The sequence below is a fragment of the Canis lupus genome, chromosome 12 (genome assembly GCF_048164855.1).
Source record: "Canis lupus baileyi chromosome 12, mCanLup2.hap1, whole genome shotgun sequence".
In the NCBI taxonomy this organism is placed as follows: Eukaryota; Metazoa; Chordata; class Mammalia; order Carnivora; family Canidae; genus Canis; species Canis lupus.
The window spans coordinates 43,998,836-44,017,540 of NC_132849.1; the positions used below are offsets into that span (position 1 = coordinate 43,998,836).

General features: G+C 48.0%; 2 protein-coding genes across 3 annotated transcripts; one reads left to right on the plus strand and one right to left on the minus strand.

Annotated features, from left to right (window-relative positions):
- Nucleotides 1–89: 89 nt before the first annotated feature.
- Nucleotides 90–5,360, minus strand: ATRAID (all-trans retinoic acid induced differentiation factor). Its single transcript, XM_072770708.1, has 7 exons — nt 4,955–5,360; nt 4,144–4,265; nt 1,544–1,615; nt 1,262–1,333; nt 1,040–1,161; nt 651–748; nt 90–429 (listed from the first exon to the last, which is right to left on the minus strand). The coding sequence occupies exons 1-7, from the start codon at nt 5,051–5,053 to the stop codon at nt 325–327; spliced, it is 690 nt and encodes a 229-aa protein (XP_072626809.1). The 5' UTR covers nt 5,054–5,360; the 3' UTR covers nt 90–324.
- On the plus strand, nt 5,036–17,037 carry SLC5A6 (solute carrier family 5 member 6). Of its 2 annotated transcripts, XM_072770707.1 has the most exons (18): nt 5,036–5,166; nt 5,851–5,916; nt 8,169–8,257; nt 9,491–10,030; nt 10,351–10,416; nt 10,755–10,806; nt 11,184–11,251; nt 11,575–11,729; nt 12,142–12,282; nt 12,469–12,598; nt 13,123–13,211; nt 13,638–13,750; nt 14,104–14,171; nt 14,597–14,683; nt 14,832–15,013; nt 15,208–15,311; nt 15,535–15,650; nt 16,056–17,037. In XM_072770707.1, the coding sequence occupies exons 4-18, from the start codon at nt 9,641–9,643 to the stop codon at nt 16,203–16,205; spliced, it is 1,911 nt and encodes a 636-aa protein (XP_072626808.1). In that variant the 5' UTR covers nt 5,036–5,166; nt 5,851–5,916; nt 8,169–8,257; nt 9,491–9,640; the 3' UTR covers nt 16,206–17,037. The 2 variants fall into 2 exon arrangements, with proteins under 2 accessions (XP_072626808.1, XP_072626807.1); XM_072770706.1 differs by lacking the exons at nt 5,036–5,166; nt 8,169–8,257 and adding an exon at nt 5,524–5,664.
- Nucleotides 17,038–18,705: the final 1,668 nt, after the last annotated feature.

The window sequence follows — 18,705 nt, forward strand, 5'->3', positions numbered from 1 at the left end:
GAAGAAAACCGACTACCTCAAAACTCTCTCCCGCTCTAACCAAGAAATACACAAAGCCAGGACGCCTCTCTCTAAAAAATAGAAAAAAGAACGACAAAAAAGATGTTTATTATAGTCCAGCACAAATGGGGCACCGATTCTAGTCCATTCTTGGACTGCAGTGTCCACAATACCCCAAGGCTATGCAACCGTCCATCTTTCTGTCAAAGGTGGCTTCAGTCTTGAGGAAGATCTGCAGGCCAACCATGGTTGTCTAGGGGTAAAATCTCCCGGGTTGGGCTAAGATCAAGAAGATCTTTATGTCAGTATGAAGACTTATGTGGTTCACGAAGCCTTGGCTTTTCGGCGTTGGGTCCCCCAAAGCAGAATGGAGATAGATAATGTGGTGGATCCCAGGATACCGAAGAACATAAGCAGTGAGAAGTAACCCTGTGAATGACAGACCAAAAAAACCCCTCATACATCATTACACCAAGGACTACATCCTAACACCTAGTTCTTTCCTAGTGTATCTATCCCCTTTCCCAGGGCAATTCTCTTATAGTTTTCTTCTCAAGATGATTTGCGGCAGCTCTCCTCTTATGGCTCTTTCCAAGAGGTTCTTCCTTATGCATGTCTCTTACCTTTATTTAGAAGGCCTAATTCCTCACCTGGCGCATACACTTGTAGCCATGGAAGCCATCAGCACAGACACATTGCAAGAGACCGGGTCCATCAGGTACACAGGATCCATTCTCAGGACAAATTTCTGTGAGCCAGAGAAAAACAGAAACATTACTGGATCTCATTATGTAGGTTTCCCAAATATCTGCTTCAACTTAGATTCCTCAATTATTTCTAGGTCAGACGTAAAAGAAAATTTCAGATAATCAGAATATAACAAAAATAATACAACATATCTTACGACATCTTTCGTAAGGGGTTAGAGGTTCAGAAACCTGTACAAGCAGCACTTAAGCAACTTTACTGTCAGATCTAAAATGGTGAATACGAAAGGAGGAAAGGCAGTTCCTGGAAGGGTGGAGGTGAAACAGCATACCTTGGTCCCCAGTGGTGTTGCAAAAGTTCCTTTGCCCTTGGCAGATTTGGTTGTTTATATAAAAGGTGACAGTATTCCAGGCATTAATACCTCCAGGACAGCTGACATCCTGTGGCAGTATCCTGAACACAACATAGGTAGTCATAATGCACAGTTCAAAATTACTGAGCTCACAGTGCTGTCCCTCTTTGGTTCTCTCCCCAACCCTATATCCTTACTTACAGAGTCTGGAGCTGGGTAAAGCCACGGAAGGTGTTGGCCAAGTCATCCTTGAGGGGGTTTGCTTGCAGGTCTCTGCAAAGTACACACTGTTAGCACTGTGCTCTAGGAAAACACTACTTCCACTCAGATATCTTCTTGGGCTGGTAATCCAGTTCCTATTCTGAGTTGTCCAAGTTTGGACATTAATATTCAGACTTGTTTTTAGGAGTCCATTCTCAAAGACTTTACTATCAACCCTTCACCACAGTTGCCTTTAGGTAGGGAAGATAACTAACCACTTACATGATGACAGCAGTATGTGCCTGAGGAAATTTTGGACCAAGGTCCTTCAGAGAACAGTTCTGGAGATCCAGCCTGGGGAAAAAAGTAATCAGTGTAATTTTATGTCTCTCCTCATCCGTGGTAAACTAATATAACCCTCTTTTCAGCTAAAACTAACTGAATACAGCTGTGTTCAGGGCCACAAACTAAATCCTGTGGTAGATGTTTGAATTCTGCACTATCCAATTCAGTCACCACTAGTTACATGTAGCTATTTGAATTAGGTAAAAAAATAATAATAATAAATTCAGTTTCTCAGTTCCACTGGCCACATTTCAAGTATTCAGTAACCACTCATCATGTGATCAGTGGCTACTCTATTGGAGAGTGCAGATACAGAACATTTCCATCATGGCAGGAAGTTCTATTGGAAAGTACTGTTCTAATCAGTGTATCTATGCATCTGTGCATATATTGGAAGAAATTTGTTCCTTGTCTAAGTGAATCTCACATTGTAGTACTATGAGTCTCAGATCTGCAAAAAGCCTTCAAATAGGAGAAAAAATTGAAGTCACATAAATGAAAGTTTTTTCCAAGTGCATTTTCTACCATGGATGGGAGGTAAATTATTGGATATTAAGGACCATGCCACCTTATTTTTTCTTCACTATATATTGCTGTCTGTTCCTTTATTCTTTAAATACAGTGCCTAATAACTGCAAAAATTGGGAGAAAAAAAAAGCCTTAGTATCTTAGCTTTCAAGTGGCCTACAGCGTGATAGAGGAAGACCCTCACCAAATGTATAAACAATATGAACAGTAAAATATAATCTGAGGGGTACCTGTGTGGCTCAGTGGTTGAGTGCCTTTTGCTCAGAATCATAATCTCTGGGTCCTAGGATCGAGTTCTGCATCAGGCCCCCCACAGGGAGCCTGCTTCTCCCTCTGCCTATGTCTCTGCCTTTCTATGTCTCTCATCAATAAATAAAAATAAAATCTTAAAAAAAAAAAAACAATCTGAAAGAAATCACAGGACAGTATACGAATAATTTTGAGTGGTACTACCCTAAGGATTAAAGAAAGTAAAAAAGATGAGCTACTACTCTAGCACTGAGTAATATCATTCACAGAAGATGCTAGAATTGAAGGACAGATATGTTTTAATTTGGTAGAGGAAGGAAATTTCAGGTAAGGAGAGGGGACTGAACAAAGAAACAAAAACGGAATGCTTTTGGAAGCAGGAGAGTCTGGCTGAAGCCAGATTCTCATGAAGGGTTTTAGTGGACAAATATTTGGAAAAAAATGTTTGAAAGGTGGATTGAGACCAATCTGTGGTAGTTTATGCTTTGAACTTTATCTTGAAGGCAACAGACAATTCTAATTTTAAAACCAGAGAGGAAAGAAAGATAGAAAAAAATTGATTTTCAGATAGTTTGCTATAGAGAAGAATTTAGGTAATTAGGCAAAGAGAATGAAAGCAGAATAGATGACATTTAGGATTCTCAAGTGAGGGTACACTCAAGAGGAAATATTTAATAGGACGCTAGAAGAATCTTGTGTACCCTCAGCTTGGAGAGAGGGCCAAGGATACTAAGAGATCTAGTTTGGGGAAATACCTGCATGGTGGTTAGAGCTGAAGCCATAAGAAGAGGTGGATCCTCAGAGTGTAAAGGGAGAAAATGCAGGGACTAACCATCAGGGCACAGAATTTGCAGAAGAGGAATTAGCCTCAAAGGCTGAATTAATTGAAAGGGAAGGATACCCTATTAGCATAGTGCCTTGGAGGCTAAGGGAGTCATTTCATGGAGACACACATTAAGTAATCCAGAATTGAAAATAAAACAAGGCTTCTCTTAAGAGAAATCCATAAAAGGCTTTTTTTTTTTTTTTAATGGGTAAAAATTATGATTTCTCTGCAATTTCAATCAGGAAGAATCACAGGGTTGTTTACCTAGCTAAAAATGCGATAACACATTTAAATGTGTGAGAATCATGGTTTGGATGTCCCTAAAACGGGCATCAATATTCATCCCAAAAGCCAATCAGACAAGCCTTTAAGAATCCAGTGTGGGGGGCAGGTGTCACCTAGATGGCTCAGATGTTTGAGTGTCTGCCTTCTGCTCTGGTCAGGATTTCTGTGACAGGAGATCCAGCCCTGAGGCTGCTTCTCCCTCTTGCCTCTGCCTCTCCCCCTGCTCATGCTCTCTCTCTCTCTCTGTTTCAAATGAATAACATCTTAAAAAAAAAAAATCCAGTTTAGGGGGTGTGTGTGCCTGGGTGGCTCATTTGGTTAAGTGTTGGACCTTGATCTCATGTCAAGTCTTTTTTTTTTTTTTTTTTTTTTTTTTAGATTTTATTTATTTATTCATGAGAGACAGAGAGAGAGAGAGGTCGAGGGAGAAGCAGGCTCCCTGCAGGGGACCTGACATGGGACTCAGGACACCCTGGGCTGAAGGCCGCGCTAAACCGCTGAGCTACCCAGGCTGCCCTCATGTCAGTTCTTGATCTCAGGGTCTAAGTTCAAGCCCTGCGTTAGGTTGAAGACTACTTTAAAAAAAAAAAGAAGAAGAATCCGGTTCGGGAACTCTTCCAGTATCCAAAGTTGTCTTTTCCTCCCTCACCCCACGATGGTGCCCTCTTGATTCAGGCAGCAGCGGTTGTGCAGCATTAGCCCTGGTGTCTGCTTACAATAAAGGGTCACTTCTGACAAATTTCGCACACTCTCTGGACACAGGATGCATATCTGCAGAAGAGAAAAAAACTATTAAGATTCCAGAAAGAAAAGCTAAGAAAAGAACAAACAGGTATCAAAAGTTAACTGCCAGTACACTCTTCGGAATCCTTATTTAACATTGGGCAGATAAGCGTCCTATCTTTATCATCAAGTTTGACTAAGGTATTCGTTTCTTCTCCTAGAGCCAGGAGCCAAATCAACACACTAGACTTTCTGCACCACACCTTGCCCAGGAAAGGCCCTCATCTTCGAGGATCACTGCTTGGGCATACTTATTATGCCCTCCCCATTGACTTCTCAATCTGACAGACCCGGTTTGGCCAGGTATAAAAAGAACTCATCGAGCTTTACACAAAGTACAGTACTGCCCGGGCACGATATACGGCATTCGCGCGTGACGAGCTTGAAGAGGAGCCAGAGGACTCGGTCAGTAGTCGAAACATTTAAAGTTATTCAAAGATTAAGGAAGAAGGAGATCACATTTTAAAGGTCTACGTCAGCAGGTCGAGGGCACTGGGAGACCTGCGCAGCGTGCGGACTCGGGAGCCGCAGCCGGCTGGGCTACAGCTGGGGAAGCCTCAAGGACCAAATCCGACCCACTGGCGGGCTGGGGAGAGCGGAGAGGCGAGGGCGGGCGATCGCGAAGCGAGGCTGCCCAGCAACTCTGCTTCGGCCCGACCTCTAGCTTGCTTCTGTACCTCGGGTAGCGCCAGGGCCCTTTCCGCGCCCAGAGCGAGGAGCACGGCCGCTGCCCAAGGCACCAGGAACGAAGAACCGCGCGACCCGTGAAGAGCCATTTTTTTTGCTCCCTTCGTCCTTCTCAGCGCCTCGCGAGATTTGCGCGTGTGGCCCAGCCCTCCCCGGGCGTGGCCTAGTGCCCCGCACGGGCTGGGGCTTACTGCTGCTTGAGGTCAGAGCTCTTCTCTGTGCGCCCCAGTCCCCGTTGGGGAGGACTGGTCAACTCTTTCTCCTTTTTCTCTGATAGCGAAGGCTACCCCGGTGCCGCTCTCTCAGCTCCGCATTCCTCGCTTCCGGACGCCGAGGTCGCGTCACCGCTGTGGCTCGGGGCCCACTCCGTCCGCCCTCAGTAAACATGGCGGCGCCACGTGAGGCGGCCAGGGGGCGGGCCTCCGCTGTCACTCAGCCGGCACGTGGCGTGCCCGGCTCTGCCGTGCCGCTGCGCCCAAAGGTGGAGGAGACCCGGCAGATGGGCCGGACCGGGGCGGGCCGCCGCATGGGGGCCAGGGCCCAGGGGCTTCCTGAGAGTGGCGCGAGGCGGGGAGGGCAGGGGCGGGGCGAACCGGCTCCCCGCGTGGAGGCGCGGGAAGATCTGAGTTGAGAACGCGTGGTGTAGTGGTTCAGCTACCTCACGTGTGGAGGGAAGGCGGGAAGCCAGCAAATAAAGAGGGTAAGGGTGATAGAGGAGCGACGAGTGAAGGGCAAACTCTGGCGGGAGGAGACAAGCCTGGGAAGGTCCCGGGCACCCTGGCCCTTTCACCTCAGTCGGGAGTCCGCGTGGCGGCCGGAGTCTTGGTGAGGAGGGAGGGGCGGGATAAGCGCTTGCCTGCCTTCTCATCTCCCACTTCCTTCCCAGAAAAACGAAGCGATGCTGATCTCAGGAAGAACGGCCGGACCTTCTTAGCCCTGGCTGAGCCACGAGGTAAGGGAAAGCCGAGCGCTACCAGGGTAGCCCTGGGGAGCCGCGCACCTCGCGCCCGCAGGGACTGCGTGTTCCCTTTGGTTAGGGCCAGGCAGAAGCTCGTCAGGGCTGACCCATCTTGAATGGCCAGCCCGGGCTTCCCTTCCACATGTGGAATCTCCTAAAAGGATTTGCTTTCAGCGGGCCACCACGTTCTCTAAAGCATTCGTTTTCTAAGGTATTTTCATAAGGGTACCAAAGCCTTTCAGACCTTGAGGAATTCAAGGCACAAGGACAGATTTTGAAGGAATCTTTTCTGGGACAGTTGTTCCTGCAGGTGTCCCCTTTTGCCTTTTGTAGGAGTCCAGGCATTCAGTGCAGATGGGTGTGAGGGAGGTAGGGTGGTGTAGAATGATTCCCTTCCCTTTCTGTGTGTATTACACTTTTTAAAAGGGGTCTCCCAGCCCACTACTGTGTGTTACAGTTTTAGTGAAACCAGTCCACCCTTTGGGCACCCCCTGTCTCAAAGAGATGTAAATCCATGAGGTTTAGAACAGTGTAGTTTTTAGAAAACCACTAACTATCCTGTTCTTAGAATCAAAATCCTGTCGGAGGAACACTTTGTTACTGGATCAGGTTTTTCTTGTCTTGCCTGGTTCTCTTCAGCTTATCCAGGAAGGTTCTTTACACTTCATGAAAATAGAATTCTATCAAGAAGCTCCACCAGTGTACCCCAGCAGGAGAGTCTCTAGTTCCTGTATGTCTGTGTTCAAGTCTACGCTGAGACCTTTTTTCCTCTCCGTAATTGCCATCGCCTTATCACTAACCCTTTATGGCTATGTGTTTTTTTTTATTTGCACACAGCAGATACCTTCTGTTTTTCTCCAGTATTTTCCATTCCCTCTATCATAGTAAAATTTGCCAAGGAGTAGGGAGAACTAAGTATGTTGCAATGTACAAAGGCCCAGGGCATCTTTAGGTTAAACCAGAGTGGCCTCTTGGGAACATTGTTCTGGATACTAACATTTGTGACTTGTAGAACATGTGATCCAAGAGTTGCGGCTCTGATTTCCTCTCTTTGTTGGCCCCATGAGGTTCAGAGTTCAGGTTTGGTCTGTGTAAGGCCGTATCTTGCCAGCCAGGCAACATCTGCCCAAGAACACAGTGTAGAAGAACTAAAGACAGGCAGGCTGATCTTTCTGCTAGTGGGCAAGAACAGAAGACATAGGTTAACAGGTGTCTAGACTAGTTGGAATCTAAACTTTGTTCCATGAATGACTGACTACAATTAACATTCTGCTTCTGCCCTGGTTCTAGGAATAGTGAGAATGAGCCCTGTGGTAAATCACCTGCCCTAAGGCCCCTGGAAAGCCACCTGTCTTCCGTGCAGATAGCACCTTTCTATGTTTCTTGTTTTGTATCATGCTTTGTAACCTTAATCAAGTTCTTTAATTTTTCTGTTTCCTTAAGAACTAGAGAGTTCGTGCAAAGTTCATAAACCAAAAGGTGATACCAAGGGGTACTTTTTCATTGTTTATCACTAGTAAAGCTTGTAACATACATGGCACACCGCTGGGTTGCAAAAAGAGCTGAGTTGCCTCACTAAAAAAAAAAGAAAGAAAAAGAAAGGGGGGTGTTCAGAAAGCATTAACTATCATCATTTAGGCTATCTGAAAACCTGACATGCTTTTGAATTTTTTTTTCTCTATGTCAACGAGTAGTATCTCTCATGGATATCCTCTAAAGACATTGTGGTGTACATGGAGAGTGGATGGACAGGGAATCAGTAGACCTGAGCTCTAATCGATGATGATGATAATCAGCTCTGTGGTTCTGGAAAGATCACTTGAGTCATCTGGGCCACAGTGTCTTTGTTGGTAACTAAGGGGGTTGTGATAGTGATCTCTTAACGTTCTCTCAAGTTTTGAAGTAATATAATCCTGTCCTTGTTTTGAGGATAATGCTATATTCTTTGAGGATTAGTATTTTTTGTGCAGGAGTCAGGAAAGCAACTTTCCCATTTCTCTGGGCTCCTTTCTAATTCTCTCTAGCTCATAGTGCCAAGTGTGACTTACAGTGAAAGCTTAATCCAGCTAGGAATGCTGTTGAATGTGAGCTCCCTATTCCCCACTCTGGAGCCTCTAGGACTGAGCTGGAGTTTGGGGGCCACAGGGTAATAGGGCCATTTGGATCGCATTGATTGGTTCCCTGAAGGGGCCAGAGCAAATAGCTGCCGAGCTTCACTCCGCCCCTAATTCCTGATTTCACCTCAGCTACTTATAGAGCCAGACCCTCAGCTTCTGCCCAGCTCCAGACACACACAGCTTCAGACAGCACTGCCTCAGAACAGAGTCTTCTCCAGGTAGGTGCCTGCCCCAAGAGGAAATGAACACTTTACCTGGCTGGTTTGCTTTTCTGTAATTGTAACTCTGAACCTCTGGTTCCAGCATGTTGCCCTCTCACTTTTGAATCCCAGCACTCTTCCCAGATCTCCTGTCGATTATAGTGTTATACAGAGAGGGTCTGAGTGGTAGGTGGCAGGGCTTATCTAGTAGTGTTGGGGAGAATGAAGAGATTGGCCTGGGGATGCGTGGAATGGAGTTTGGGGCTGCCATGTAGATAATCTTACTTGGGATCAGTACTGAGAAGGGACCCTGTTAGGAAGGTGACACTGGGAATATGAGAGTTGGGGGCTTAGGCTAGGGGAAAGAGAGGAAGCCATGCTGTTATTAGTCTCCATTTTTTTCCTTTTTTCTTTCCTTTTTTTTTTTTAAGATTTTATTTACTTATGAGAGACACAGAGAGGCAGAGGGAGAAGCAGGCTCCCTGTGAGGAGCCTGATATGGGACTTGATCCCAGGACCCTGGAATCCGGCCCCAAGCCAAAGGCAGGCTCTCAATCACTGAGTTACCCAGTGCCCCCAGTCTCCATTCTTTCTTCCCTGCTGGGCTGTGGCGCCAGGCTGGGGTCTGCTGGCTTGGTATATTATAGAGACTGGGTCTGTGCCTGTAAGTGGGCAGGGAAATCTTTGAAAAGAAGTGCGGGCCAGGGTTGATTTGTGTGTGTGTGGGCCAGGGTTGATTTGTGTGTGTGTGTGTGTGTGTGTGTGTGTGTGTGAGAGAGAGAGAGAGAGAGAGAGAGATATTGAGGTAGAGACCTATGAAGGTTCTCTTTCATTTTTTTAAGATTTAATTTATTTTAGAGAGGAGGCTGAGGGGCATAGGGAGAGAGAATCTTAAGCAGACTCCACACTGTGTGCAGAGCGTGATGCACAGGGTTTGATCTCACAATCTGAGCCAAAACTGAGTGGGACACTTAACTGATTACACCTCCCCCCAGGCACCCCAAGAAGGTTCTTATATTTCACAGCTGTGTATGCCAAAAATGGTCTTGGACAAGCAAGCAGTTGTCTCCTGGCTGTCTCACTCTGTTGCATCCTTCCTCCCTCCCCTACCAAAGCTATACTAGGACCTCCAGACCGACAAGGGCTGTACAGAGCTGGCTGGTCCAAGTTTGATGGGTGTGGGATACACAGGCCTGAGGATGGGTGCCCATGAAGGCAGCGTATTCTGACTAGGAGATGATTCCTTTGCAGCTCACCTTGGACAATGTCACTTGGTGGAGAAGGACTGTGAGATCGTGGCTGGAGTCCAGGCTGTAGCCACCTGCCTGCTACTGCCCAGCTGAGTGGCAGCCCAGAGCCCAGGAGCAGCAAGTGGCTGTAGGTCACAGACAGAGTGAAGATATGAGTGTAGGGGTGGACACCTGCCCCTGGCTCCCAGGCACAGACACAGATACGGTCACGTCTACCTTCTCCCTTGTGGACTATGTGGTGTTTGTTCTGCTGCTGGTTTTCTCACTTGCTATTGGCCTCTACCATGCCCTTCGGGGCTGGGGCCAGCACACCGTTGGCCAACTGCTCATGGCGGACCGCAAAATGAGCTGTCTTCCTGTGGCTCTGTCCCTGCTGGCCACTTTCCAATCAGCCGTGGCCATCTTGGGTGTGCCATCTGAGATCTACCGCTTTGGGACCCAGTATTGGTTCCTGGGCTGCTCCTATTTCCTGGGCCTGCTGATCCCTGCACATGTCTTCATCCCTGTCTTCTACCGCCTGCATCTCACCAGTGCCTATGAGGTAAGCAGGGAGGAAGAGGAGTACATAGGACCATTAGGATCAGGGATGGGAAGAAGGAAGAGGGCAGAAGGAAGATGAGGAGTCTGGGCCCCTGGACCTCTTCTGCCTAATGAGAGTGATGGGACACATCATGTTTCCAAGTTCTTTCTGGGTGAAGTCAGATGAGGGGAAGGAGGGTGCTGTGCTGAGAGGCCCAGAACGGTCAGGAGTTGGATATTTCTTTGTGTTCCTGGGCTTCTTGAGGGAAGTTTTGGATGAATTGTGGGGATAGAGTGGGGAAGAATACTTTATTTATTTATATATATGCGTATACATTCTAGTACTTGGAGCTCCGATTCAATAAAGCTGTGCGGGTTTGTGGGACCGTGACTTTCATCTTCCAGATGGTAAGTAGAAATGAGGGTATAATTTGAGCCTGAGATATGGTAGCAGGACTCAGACTCCAGTATATTGAAATATTCTGAGCTTTCCCTGCTCTCAGACTGGCAAGATTGAAGGTCCCACTAGGGGTCAGTGTCCCTGAAGTCACCAGAGGCATCCTGCTTCCTATTCTTTCCAGTTCCAGCATAGTCACTTTGGAGGCAGCAAGCCAAGATTTAGAAGGGAGACGGAAGTGAGCCTAGATGAAGGAAGGCCATTAGGATATTGGAGCTGAAGTCCATCTTTTCTCTCTACCCACCCTCATTTCCCTTCCCCCTCACATTCTCTTTTCCACACCCAACAGGTGATCTACATGGGAGTTGTGCTCTACGCACCATCATTGGCCCTCAATGCAGGTGAGGAGTAATAGCCCTTGGCTCTCAGCCACAGCAAGCTGGGAAAACACCTCTGGGAGGGGCAGCTAGAGGAGAGTGCAGAAAAGAATCCAACTTTGGCTAGGAGTTACTTCACTGTATGAGCCCTTGGCTAGTCTCCTAGAGTTACTTCTACCTCTTGGTTCACCTCACTCTGAAAGCTAATCAAAGATTACCATGTCTCATCTGAATTGGTTAATCATCACCTTTTGGTGGGGTTCAAACATTCTTTTTCATTGTGGTGAATGATTTATTTCATCCTTAATTACCAAATGTTTCCTGTCTTACTGAGGTTTTTTGGTTTCTCTGTTGGGAAACCCTCTTCCAAAGATAGGAATATGGTTTTTATCTGTTTGCAGTAACTGGCTTTGACCTGTGGCTCTCAGTGCTGACCATAGGCATTGTCTGTACTGTCTATACTGCTCTGGTAAGTGTACCAAGTCTTAGGAGAGATGGGGGAGAAGGGAGGAAATAAAAAGGGGTGAGGTAAAAGTGTAGATGAAATGGAATAAAGTTCTTGAGTGGGATAAAATGCTATGTAGGAGTTGGAATGGGACTTTGGTGGGGGGTAGGATGTAGGAAAGGGGATGGTGTACAAAAGTAGGGGTTGGGGTGGGAATGATGTCAGCAGAGTCTCAGCAATTATAGCCCTCCCTGGTGACAGTATGGTTCCTTGCTGGTGGTATGGTGTCTTCACTTGTGGGTGGTTTTAAAGACATGTGTGGCAGACATGCTTTCTTTGCCCTGCAGGGTGGGCTGAAGGCAGTCATCTGGACAGACGTGTTCCAGACGCTGGTTATGTTCCTAGGACAGCTGGTGGTTATTATAGTGGGGTCACGCAAGGTGGGCGGCATGGTGCATGTGTGGGAAGTGGCTTCCAAGCATGGCCGCATCTCTGGGATCGAGTAAGTATACCCTTATCCCGGTGATCTGTAGTGTCTGGGAACCAACCCATCCTAGGGCCTGAACTCAGGGCTGCAGCAGGCAGAGGACAGACTGTGGAAGCCTTAGGGGCAGCACTGAGACAAGCTGCCACTGCATAGATGGAGAGTGATCACAGGGATCTCGCTAGTGGGGAAGGAGGGTCAAAGTGTTTTTAGTACCTGGCATGAGTCTGTGGGGTGGAGGAATGGGACCTATCCTCCATCTTGCTGCAGTGTTTGTTGTGTCTACCTGGTTCTTAACTTCAGTAGCTCCAGTAGCTCCTTAGCCCTGCAGCAGCATCTCCACTCTGTTCAGTCCCCCCATTGGAGGAGTTCAAGGAAGACTATGTTTGTCTGGGCCTATGCCACAGTGAGCAATTGGTGTCTGTTGCAGGCTGGATCCAGATCCTTTTGTTCGGCACACTTTCTGGACATTGGCTTTCGGGGGTGTCTTCATGATGCTCTCCTTGTATGGAGTGAACCAGGCTCAGGTGCAGCGCTACCTCAGTTCCCGCACAGAGAAGGCCGCTGTGCTGTGAGTGCAGGGACATGATGTCCAGGGAAGAGGGGAGAAGAGGAGTCCCAGTTCCATGGGGCATTTGGAATTAGGGCAGGTTATACCCATTGGGGTCAGGATATCGGTCTGTTTTCTGGGGCTCAGAGGCATGCCTAAGGGTGTCGATTAACAGCCTCGGTTTCGTTGGCACTGGTCTCTTTGCAGCTCCTGCTATGCAGTCTTCCCTTGCCAGCAGGTGGTCCTCTGCATGAGCTGCCTCATTGGCCTGGTCATGTTTGTCTACTACCAGAAGTGTCCCATGAGTACCCAGCAGGCTCAAGCAGCCCCTGACCAGGTGAGAAGTCCTCGGCACCCTTCTGTGCCCATGAGGCCCGAATGGACTCTCACCCTGGGTAGGAAATGGATGTAAGTCGTTTTTCACTGTGGGATACTACAGTCTAGCACATGAGGGTCCCAGCCCCTGGCCGGCATCACCTAATCATAGTGCTCACCCTGCTGGGGTGGGGCCCTTTCTTAATTGGCTCACCACTGTGTACTGTGTAATGCGCTTTGCTGGGAGCTGTCACGTATCTGGTCTTCTCTAATCCTTACACAGCCTCACTTTACGGGAAAGAAAAAGCCTCATCCAGGTGGTCAGAATGCTCATCACACTGCTAGTCAGGGGCAGGGCTAGGGTATGAACTGCATTATACTCTATCTAGAGCCCATTTTCTCTCCACTAACTGTGGGTCACTTTCAGTGCTTAACCCTCTTATTTAATCACCCACTCTCCATAGACTGGTAGGGGCACACCTGGGGACTTCCCTTGGGGAAGGGCTCCTTTCTCAAGAGAGCTGTGCACTTCTGCTCTGCCTGCAGTTTGTCCTGTATTTTGTGATGGATCTCCTGAAAGGCCTGCCGGGCCTGCCTGGGCTCTTTGTTGCCTGCCTCTTCAGTGGCTCCCTCAGGTATCTCCTTTGACCACTTCCCTCAGGCTTGGTGCACCTGATCCCTACTTGGCACAAAGTGATGGGCGGAGGAGGGGACCTCTCTGAGTTTCTCAATGTGCCCATCCATCTGTGGATGACAAGGGACAGCTCATCTGTGTAGAATAGAGTATATCCTCTCCAGGAGATGCCTCCTTGTTGGTGAAGGATTCTTGTTTTACAACACCAGGAATTGATTCTACTTGATTAAAACCTGTACCTCATTCAGAAAAGGACAAGATGTCCTTGCCTTCTGGCTTCTTCTTCCACTGCCAACTGTGAGGACAGCTTCTGGCTGCATATGTCCTCTCCTGCCTTTAGGGTGCTACTCCCTCAGTAGGGCCCCTGTTGCTTTTGCCTCTCAACTCCCAGACTCAGTATGGTTCGTCTTTGTCTTCCTCCTTTCAGCACCATATCATCTGCTTTTAATTCATTGGCAACTGTTACGATGGAAGATCTGATCCGACCCTGGTTCCCTCAGTTCTCTGAAGTCCAGGCCATCATGCTTTCCAGAATCCTTGGTGGGATTGTGCTTCCTCATCTTTTCAGTTGTATTTTTTCTAAGACACACCCTTAGAAGGGGTGCTTTTTAAGTCATCAGCCTGCTTTACAGCACCAGCTTTAGCTTAGGCTCAGCGCTTGCCCAACGAAGCACACAACCTTGTTGATATCAGGGCATTTCCTGGGAAGGTCTCTGAGTCACATAGGAGGGAAGACCAAGTGGGAGGGACTGGAGCTGGGGCAGGAGGTAATATGCCCTTTTTCCAGGAACACAGAGATAGTGGTTTGGCTGGGGAAGGAGGTGTGCTCTACTTTTCCCCCTTTGTAATGTGTAAACTTACCTTTGCCTATTTTCTCCCTTCTTTTTCCCCAGCCTTTGGCTATGGGCTGCTTTGTCTGGGAATGGCCTATATTTCTTCCCAGATGGGACCCGTGCTACAGGTAAGGACTATGCAGAGAAGAAATTAGTTTTTAAGGGAGAGAAGAAGCTGATTGAAACAGGAAGTTGAGGAAGACAGCTGATGTGAAGGAAATAGTACAGAGATGAGTATTACAAATTCACCTTTGATGGACACCTTTAGCTGTAAATAGCCTTCCCCAGAGTCATTCCCAGGATATTGTTGGCTCAGAGACATCTTAGGGATCAGTCTCAGAGGAGATCCCGAAGCACATTCCATTAACATTCCCAGGATTCACCCTCTGGAATCCTGCATTCTGTTGTTTCCAGGTAGAAGATATAGACAGATCTGATGAATGGGGCACTGAGGTGTTGATGGGTGGCCGTGCTCTACACTGCTGAGGCTGGAGGTCTCTGAGCCTGAATGTTCCTTTTTCTTCCCCCCCGCCCCCCATCCTGTTCTCCACAGGCAGCACTCAGCATCTTTGGCATGGTTGGGGGGCCGCTGCTGGGACTCTTCTGCCTTGGGATGTTCTTTCCTTGTGCCAACCCTCCTGTGAGTGATCCGTCTGGTTCCACAGTTGTGTACAGGGGTGGATGTGAGGAATGGCTTGGCAGGGCTCTCCTCGTGAGTTCTGGGAACTGGTGTGAAGATTTATTAAGACTGGCATCATGACAGGAGAATGTACTGTGTCTCTGGGCAGGGTGCCATTGTGGGCCTGTTGGCTGGACTCATCATGGCCTTCTGGATCGGCATCGGGAGCATAGTGACCAACATGGCCTCCGGCATGGCTCCTTCTCCCTCTAATACATCCAGCTTTTTCCTGCCTAGCAACCTGACCACTGTCACCATGACCACATTGATGCCCTCAACCACCCTCTCCAAGTGAGTTGGGTCTTGCTCACTCCTTGGAGAGAATAGCTCATTTTTGAGGGGTTTTCCAGAGTTCTTGGTAAGGAATGGGCCACCAGAGTCTTCTGGGATGTGTTGGGTGTTGCATCCCAAGATCCTGGGACTGTGTCCCTGAGGAATAACTCTGTCAGCAAATTGCTGACTATCCTTATTCCTGTCCTCCCCAGACCTACAGGGCTGAAACGGCTCTATTCCTTGTCATATTTATGGTACAGCGCACACAACTCCACCACTGTCATTGTGGTGGGCCTGATTGTCAGTCTGCTTACTGGTAAGGGCATGTTGAATGGGGACCCAGAAAAGTGAGACTGAGGTAGGCCACTCAAGGAATCTGGACTCAGGGAGAACTGACCCTGCCCTTTGGGCTCCTTGGGCTTCTTGGCTGAGCTCTGGGAGGTGGGCAGGGGCTGGGGACTCATACCCCTGAGAACAGATGGCTTGTTGGGTGTACACTGGTTACACGGTGGGAAACTCAGGAGTACCTTTGCCTTCAGGGGGAATGCGGGGCCGGACCCTGAATCCTCGGACCATTTACCCAGTGTTGCCAAGACTCCTTGCTCTCCTGCCCTTGTCCTGTCAGAAGCGATTTCACTGCATAAGCTACAGCCAGGTAGCAGCTGTGTTGTCTAGATTATACCCTTTCTTCTCCAGATCACTACCAGACCTTCCAGATTCCCTTTCATCCCTTTCCTTTTTCCTCCCCAGCAACTCTCATTATTCGTCTGAACCTGGACTGTCCCCCAGCAACTGTCCCAGCGTCTCCCCTCAGTGGAGTGCTGGCTTAGTGGGCAGAAGGGTCCCAGCCCAGAGAGGTGCCCAACTCTGTTCTGCTGCCTGCCCCCCACCACTCACCTTGTGCTTTGCTACTCCCTTTCTTCCCCACCGCCCTTTGTTGATCTCCCTTCCAGTAGGGATCAAAGCAAGGTCTTTCACCTTTTCAGCCTGAGTTCCTTCACCCCTATGTCTTCATGTTCACCCCACCCCTTCCACTCCTTTTGCTCTGTGTGTTCTCTAGGACCTCTCGGCAGACACTGCTGAATTTCCAGAGAAGATGAGTAATGGGATGTTGAAGAACAGCAGAGATGAGGCCGTGGCAGTGCCTGAAGAAGGCTCAGCTCACCAGGGGAACAGCCCCACCTTCATCCTCCAAGAGACCTCACTGTGATCTGGGCTCAGATCCCAATGCTAGAGGCCATTCTGTAGTATAGAGATGAGTCACATGATGTACCATGTAGGGACAATCAAGGACTGGATTATCTAGCCCACCAAAGTACCTTGTTTTTAGGTGTTTGGGCTGCAGTAGAAGCTGTCGTGTCACGGGAAGTCTGAGGGCAGGACAGGGTTTTTACTTGTCCCTTGACAGTCTCTTCTCTAGAGGACCAGGCTTGTGGGGGACAGGATTTTGTTAGAAAAGGGGATCGAAGCAGATCCTCTAGGAAATGGATAATGGCTTCTGATTAACCATCATCAGGCTCCTTTGAAGTAAATAGAAACAGTAGTGCTAGTTATCACTGCTCTGGAGCCTGATTTGACAAGGTTGGCCATGTTTACCATGAAACACAAAGCTGCCTTGGCCAGCTGTTGCTTCTCTTGTGGTACTATTTAAGCATAGATTCTGTTACCCACAAAGGGTCTGTGACTACTTTCCAGTTGTCTATGATGCCCAGACCCCTCTCATTCTTACCTGTCTACCTCCATTCTTGAGGGGGAAGGTTTGGTGTTCCTGAGAGACCTCAGAATAGACTGGTACATTCATCTCCCTTGCATAGAGTAGGGAAGCTTTCCACCTCATTGCCCCCACCCTCCACCTATGTTATGGGCACTTGGAGATGGGGCACATGTCAATCTAGGAAACCAGGGCATGACCATGTCCACTGTGGAGTGTGCCATCCATCTGGCACACTATCCTAGTGTCATTTTTTTGTTCACGTTTTCTGTTGGAGTTTCTTTCCCACATATCTCTGTTCTGAGGGAATAAAAACTTAACGGACCTGGAATCTGGACTCCTGTACTGTTCACAGCTATTCTGGTCCACCCCTGTCCTATCCATGGCAGGAGTAAAGTGCTCCTTCTTCTGCACAGGTTTTCCTCTGCTGGGGAGAGGTGAAAGGGGATTGGCACTGGCTCTTTAAGATCTGGTGACTGGTTGGCATGTCCTCAGGGTACAGCATTGTGTTCATCTGATGCACACTCTCCCTCTGCTGTTTTTCATCCCCTGTGGCTGTCTTCTGTGCCCCTACACCTTTTCCTTGATCAGAACAATCACTGCTGCTTGGATTTTCACTTTTGGGGCTGGAGGAAGAATTCTGTTACTTGGCTTTAAAAATAGAACACTAGCTGGACTCTTGTGAAGAACACTGCTCAGGCCCACTCACCCCTGGTCCCTGCCCTGCCCTAGCCTCATCCAGCTCCTCAGAAGTAGCTCTACATAGGCTCTCCAGGCCTCTCAGCAGAGACTTAATCCCAGGCAGGCCTGTGGATTCTGCCCCAAGATCTGCCCTCTAGACAGCCCTTCATCCTAGGGGCTGAGGGGACATTGGTCTTGGCTAACTACCCCACCCCACTGAGCTGCCAGAGTTCCAAACCTAACCAGGCTCCCATGTGTTCATTCTCCAATACATGTTCCCATCACCTACATGCAAGGGCCTTAAACTTGGCCACCATTTTGCATCTAAGGAAATGACTGCCACCCCAGGACCCTGCACCAGATACCACCGTCATTTCACGGTTGCCTCATTTGGTTTGAATCCTTTCTTGTTGGCTATGTTTGCATGGAAAGGGTGAAAATCCAGAGGATTCAAAGCTTTCAAGAATCAGGATGTTTAAGAGAAAATGGTAAATACATTTGGTTCTCCATATTCATATAAATAATTCAGACTCCATAACAGAACAAAGATGCTCCACTTTTAACAAAGTTAAACATTCACACATTTTGAAAGTACCACTTACATAGCACCTGGTTGGCCCAGTCAGAAGAGCAGGCAGGCAGCTTGATCTTGAGGTTGTAAGTTTGGGCCCCACATTGGGTGTAGAGATTACTTAAAATCTTTAAAAGTACCACTTAATGAATATGAGGATGAAGCTGAATGTATAGACCTAGATTGAAATATTTTTTGAGCCATTCAACATTAAGCTTTAATCTCATCTATTTTAAGTGTGAATTTCAGAGTTGTTTAAAGATTCACTTAGGTTGCATGTAGTGAACTTACACATTCCTTGGATGTCCGTTGTGATTGTATTTGCAGGTTTGGGTTTTGTGTGTGGGTTTTTTTGTTTTTGTTTTTGTTTCTTTGTTTTTAGATTTTATTTATTCATGAGAGACACAGAGGGACATAGACCTAGGTAGAGGAAGAAGAAGGCTCCCTACAGGGAGCCTGATGTGAAAGTTGATACCAGTACCCCGGGATCACGACCTGAGCCAAAGTCAGATGCTCAGCCACTGAGCCACCCAGGTGCCCTTACAGTAGTTTTCAAAGCACTTTTCGTGTACTACCTGATTTTTTGTCTTGGGAGGGAAGTATGTTGCATATCATCTGCATTTTTAGTGTGTAAGGTAACCAGATTGCTTGGCTAGCGAGAAGTTGAGCGGCAGAACTAGAGCCCAGGTCTGACTCCCAGTAGCCCAGCAAAGTGGATCTGTTGCCAGGGAAGAGTGTGGATGGGGT